Here is a 5919-nt window from a genome sequence, read left to right as displayed (position 1 = left end):
ATGGTTTATTGTCCTGTTTGTCTCTGTGTTGCTCTGCGATGGACTGGCTACCTGTCCAGGATGTACCCAGCCTCTCGCCAGTAGACAGCTGGAGATAGGCACCAGCACCCCTTGCAACCCCACTTGGGATAAGCATGTTAGAAAATGGATGGATGGATATAAATTTATATGGCCCAGAGTGCAGCCTAGGTCCAGAAGTGGCCTTTCTCTCTAGAGACTCTCAGTCTCTTTCTGTTCCACCCAGCAGAGAACAGCTTAGTGGAGGGCTGATGCCACCATAGAGTCATAGAAGGTTTTAAGCAGGGGCCCGCTCACTGCAAATGACCTCAGCCTCCTCAGGATGTGGAGGCGGCTCTGGCCCTTCTTGTACAGGGCGTTGGTGTTATGAGTCCAGTCCAGTTTGTTATTGACGTAGATAATTTTCTTCAGAATTTTCTAAATAGACCTACTTAACACAAAGACAATAATTAGGAACATATTTGACCCACATAAAGATGTTGTAAAACTATCTTAAAGATACAGTGGAGCACTGCCTGGTGTTGGGTTTTATTCTGAAGTTAATCTTTACTATTTCCTGTGCGTTTTTTTTGTCTCTTCTGTTAACTTGACTCTAGTGTGAGTGTAGCATTGCTCCAGGGTGAAGCTGCAGAGAAGCCTTTCCCATAATGCGGGGCGTGAGGCGCTCCGTGCAGTGATCAGAGGGGCTCCAGGGGAGGAGGAGGAGGAGGAAGGAGGAGGAGGTGTTTTCATAGCGCTCCCAGCCTGTCTCTGCAAACAGAACCATGTCGAACCGAAAGCATCGGGACAACCAGGAGATCTGCTCCAGAAAGGTCCGGGAGCTGGCCCAGTCTGGAGTAAACAAACACTGCTTCGAGTGCAACCAGCCCGGGGTGACATACACCGACATCACGGTGGGCAGCTTCGTCTGCACGTCGTGCTCCGGAATGCTGTGAGTAACCGAAGCGTTTCTGCTCATTTACTGATGCACAGTTCAAACTAAGCAGGCCTGAGATTGCACAGCGCACACTCAGATGTGCAGAGCATTATTATATTAATTTTATTTAATATCCCTCCTCCTGCTCTAACGTTACCAGGCGGCTGTTGGTGCAGCAGCAGTCCTGTATGATGATGATGATGATGATGATGGTGATGTGTGCGCATTAATTTACGCAGCGTCTGCCTCTGTCTCTCCCTCTGCCTGTCCTCTCAGCAGCTAGTTGGTCATATTCCAGCTTTTACAGTATATGCAGGTTTGACACACTCCTCTGTTTCTGCAGGGCCCCCCCTGTGTGTGGTATCACAGTTTGTTCTGCATGATCAGTCCCAGCACTCCACAGGAAGGACGGGTTGTTAGTTATTGCGCAATCAGTGGCCCACTTTGTGTTCCCCAGCATGGTGAAAGTAGGAGGCTCTGGTTGAACATATGGCCCCCATCTATCTGTACCTCTCACACCTTTTAGACGCGTTTTATCTGCAGGAATCCGTTTCCCAAAAGATCCACAATCACTTCAGTAAATGTTTCCCTTTTCCCACTTGCTTTTAATCCACTTACAGGCACTTCTCAGTAAATTAAAGCATCTTTGAAAAGTTCATTTGTTCCAGTGATTGAAATGAAGATGCAGAATTCCTATTTTAAAGAGATAGATTAATAGAACATCTAGTAGATAGAAAAAGTGTAATTGAAGGTGCATAATTTGCAGAGGATTGCCCTGGAATCAGTGTTTCAAGGGAGGAAACTGAATTGTTGCTCTGTTTCTTTAGTTTTTATTTTTCCTCATAATTGTAATCCATATTCATTGTGTTTCTTTTCTGCTCTACTCAACTTTCCATTAATATGTCTGGATACAGCAGTGTTTAAGCAGCTGGCTTCTGGGCTTTGCAGGGGGAGTGTTGGCCTAGTGGTTAGAGCGGTGCGCTTGTGCTCTGAGAAGGTTACAAGTATCCTCACATCCTGCACTCTGGGTTTCTGAGCAAAGACCCCTAACCCCACACCGCTCCGCAGGCGCTGCACAATGGCAGCCCACTGCTCCCCAAAGAGGATGGATTAAATGCAGAGAGTTAATTTCTCCATTCAATCAATAAAGTTAAATTATTATTCTTAAACAAGTTTTTTCTGTAATTTTCAGGCTGTATCATGACTTCTTCATGAAACGTAATGCAACCTATGCATGCACTGTCCCAGTGGTTAAAGGGTTAAGGGCTTTGACTCAATATGGGGCACCTTACTGAAATCCAGGTTGTGTCAGAAAGTTCATCCTGCATATAAAAAGATTGCAAACTCTGTGAGGCTTTCATTTGGAAGTAAACTAATGGACACAATGTAATGTTAAGTAATATTACAAGCTAATGTATATTTTCATAGCTCTACCATCAACACAAAAAAATTCTAGTAATATTTTACCCTCGATGTAATGATTGATAGAAAATTATATAAATTTCTCATTTCCTGATTGATTTGCTGGAAGAAATAAACTTTTAGATTACACACTAATTTACTGAGAAGAACTTGTAATCTGTCCTGGACCGTCACTTTGAACTCTCACAATTCTCGTTTCTTTAAAACTTTTCCACCTTTCCTCTACATTCTAGGAGAGGCCTCAACCCTCCTCACAGAGTCAAATCCATCTCCATGACAACTTTCTCCCAACAGGAAGTGGAATTCCTCCAGAACCATGGCAATGAGGTAAGAGACGCTCCATCCTATCACCTCCTTAATCTTTATATTTCATTGCCAGATGGAGGTTTCTGTTTTCTGAATATCCAGAGGGTTTTTAGGAAGAGAGATGCCTGTGCTTCATTGCTGGTGATTTCACCACTTCTTAAAGCACAAAGGACTTGACTAGTAATAGTAAACAATATTTATAGGACCAATGCCAACATTTAAAATTAACCTAATGAGTAAATAAAAAATATCCAGTAGACTAAACAGCAAATCAAAACATTCTCTCTTCCTAAGTATTATTTTGATCATTTGCATAGTTTATTATAAGCAGATGTGTTTTCAGAATTAAATTGTTGAAGTTTTTGGGACAAGTTTTTAATTTAGGAAACACGGCTCACTTACAATTCAAGTTTTATACTTATAATTACGGTAACAGGAGTCAATAATTTCACAATCCAAAAGTAATTTTTTTTTTCCTTTCTTTCAAGTTTTCCTTAAACTGAAGTGCTGCAGGGAATAAATTGTAGGTGAGGAACCTGTCGAGGATTATTTAGGATGTGAGTGGAATTGGCATATTTTAAAGCATGATCTGCAAAAGAAACTGAAAGATGCATTTAAGATAATTTCAGCTGTACTGGATTTTTTTTTGTTTGTTATGTGCATAGAACTCGCTAAAGCAGCTAATTCATGCTAATATCAGCCCCATAATTGATAAATGATTAAGTGGCTAAGAGCACCCAGTTATCTGTTGCTAACATCTGCGTTCTGTCCAAACATAAATTATTTACAGGAGGCTTAAAAGTTCAAGTCTTTTTTTCCCCCCTCTCTTTCCAATAAGTCAGTACTGATTGCATGGAGGCAGGCCCGCATTATAATGCTGCCTCTGCCATGCTTGACAGTTGCTTCACTGTCCGTAGCTTCAAACATTCTTTCTTTTTCTATATTTGTGGGTCCCTTAAATAACTGGTGATAATGAAATGGAGTCATATTTGAGAAAATAGATTTTTCTGTTTGTAAAATTTACAGAATTTTCATTTTGTCTTAATAAACAAATAAAAAAAAACAAGTTTTTAAAAAAACGATGAGATATAATGTTGCATTTATGTCTGTGATGGGTGTTTACTTTTTAACCTGTGTTTTTTTTTTTTTTTTTTGGTTGTTGTTGTTTTTATCTCCTGAAATAAATAGTTTTAAGTTGTATGAATAATGTAATAAACTATAATTGTTCTATTAAATGAGAGGCTGGTTATATAACATTTTAAAAATGACCCAAATAGAAATCTTTTGCCAAGAACTTTGCAAAAAAAATGTAAATCTGAATGTGCCTAGATAAACTGGCACCAGAGCATTTTGAAGTATATCCATATTTTAGAGAGAGATTGTTCAGTGTGGGTTTGTTGGTTCTTTTAAAGCCAGTGCCAGCTAAATCAGAGCCAACAGTACCTGGAGGTCTGTTTTTATTTTTTTTTGTCGCTAAATGCTGCCAAATTGCATTTCTTCTCTTTTTTTCTATGCATGGATTTAGAATTTTGCCAATTTATTTGATGATCAAGCATTTCTTCACTGTTAGGATAAAATAAATTAGCTGCTGCAGTAGCCTGCGTATCTTCCTGCTGTTGGGGAAATTTCATAGCATTGTTACAGTTCTGCTCTGCTACACATGCAGTGAGACCCTAGAGGGCTGCAGACCGTCCACTGAGATCTTTCAGTTTTTATTTGACTGACAGGAAGCTGCAGACTCACAGCCACAGCATCACCCTGCTGCTCACTGGTTTACAAAGGATGGATGTTACTAAAATCAGAGGAGGCCGCTATTCTAAAAACACAGGAACAATCCAGCTAATTTATTAGCTTTAAGATGCATTTAACTTCTAATAGTTCCATTAAACGAGTCAAAAGAAAATATGTTTACAAGGATGGAAAAACTTTAGATTACATGAATCAACGCATCAGTCATTCAGCTGTTTATTGTAGAGACACATCAGTCATCCTGGCAGATATGCATCATCCAGGAAAAGCCTGATTGGTGCAGCTGTAATTTATTTGTTTGTTTTCCTTTACTTATACCGTAGCTGTGAGATTTATCGCTATAATTTTATAAGAGTGTTAAAACGTTCATCATCTGTGAGCTGCCTTTGCATCGCTATGACAACTGGTACCTTTCCCCTGATCTGCAGCTTATTTAACAAGTGTTTTAGGTCAGTTTGTGTAATTATGGTTGAGCAGAGATAGCTCCTTAGAGGGGCATCGGTTGCATGACGCGGATGATGGGAAAAAGATCCGTTTGGTGTGTTTTCCAGTCGAGCTTCATGTGCACTGAAGCCGAGGTGTGTGGGGTCAGGATGGCTTTCGTCATCATCCTCTCAGAGTGATCTAACCAGTCATGACTCACAGGCAGTGTTATTTGCTGCACTCCGACTCTTGATGAATCACTGTTGAGGAGATGTCTGTTTTGTTTTTCTAATCCGTCTCCTTCATGTAAATCTGAACTGAAAAGAGACTGTTCTACAATTTCAAACTCTAGCTGTTATGAATCAGCTCTGTCCCTTTTGGTGTGCTTTACATTTAAAATGCGTGTGTTCAGGTCGGTCGAAGAACCTGGCTGTGTGTGTTCGACCCAAAGGCCGATGGCTGCCCCGACTTGAAGGATCCTCAGAAGTTTAAAGAGTTTCTTCAGGATAAATACGAAAAGAAAAAATGGTGAGAATTTTATCCAACTTTTAAACTACAAATCAATTTCAAAGACCAGAAGGCAGATAAAGCTAAGATTTCATTATTTTGATGATGTTCTTGGTAATCTGAAAGTAACTGATAATCTGATTTGAAATAAAGGAAAGTCTTAAGAGGTGCTAAATCAAAAAATGTTAACATCTAAAACTGGAAATATGATCTGATGCTAAGATTTCAGTAGCAGTCAAATGTTCATACACAGAAGAAACAAACAGTGTTTCTAGATCAGATAATCTGTGAAATATGACATTTCCATTAGGGATGCACAATATAATCGGTCCCCTATCGGCCTGTATCGGCCTTAGAACTGAATATCGGACATCGGCCACCACACCGATATTTAACCCGATATTTGATCAGCTTCTGAGTTTCTAAAAAAATTAAAAAAATACTACTTCTTCTTCTTCCTCAAAAACTTCTTTTTTACAGACTTAAAAACTTCTAAAGACGATTGATACATTAAAATATCACAATATCTTCATATGCTGATATATTGCCATTTAAAAACACCATATCAATCTCTTTTA

General features: G+C 39.5%; 1 protein-coding gene across 2 annotated transcripts in view; it reads left to right on the top strand.

Annotated features, from left to right (window-relative positions):
* The first annotated feature begins 641 nt into the window (after positions 1-641).
* LOC107087736 (arf-GAP domain and FG repeat-containing protein 2-like) overlaps positions 642-5919 on the top strand; it is a 20003-nt gene continuing 14725 nt past the window's right edge. For both annotated transcript variants that reach the window (XM_015379464.1, XM_015379463.1), the window contains exons 1-3: positions 642-949; positions 2590-2683; positions 5247-5362. In XM_015379464.1, the coding sequence (XP_015234950.1) occupies positions 783-949; positions 2590-2683; positions 5247-5362 (377 nt within the window). In that variant the 5' untranslated portion in view covers positions 642-782. The remainder of the gene's footprint in view (positions 950-2589; positions 2684-5246; positions 5363-5919) is intronic.

This window comes from Cyprinodon variegatus, unplaced genomic scaffold (genome assembly GCF_000732505.1).
Source record: "Cyprinodon variegatus isolate N-32 unplaced genomic scaffold, C_variegatus-1.0 Scaffold193, whole genome shotgun sequence".
NCBI lineage: Eukaryota > Metazoa > Chordata > Actinopteri > Cyprinodontiformes > Cyprinodontidae > Cyprinodon > Cyprinodon variegatus.
This window is presented reverse-complemented; position numbering and strand designations above follow the sequence as displayed.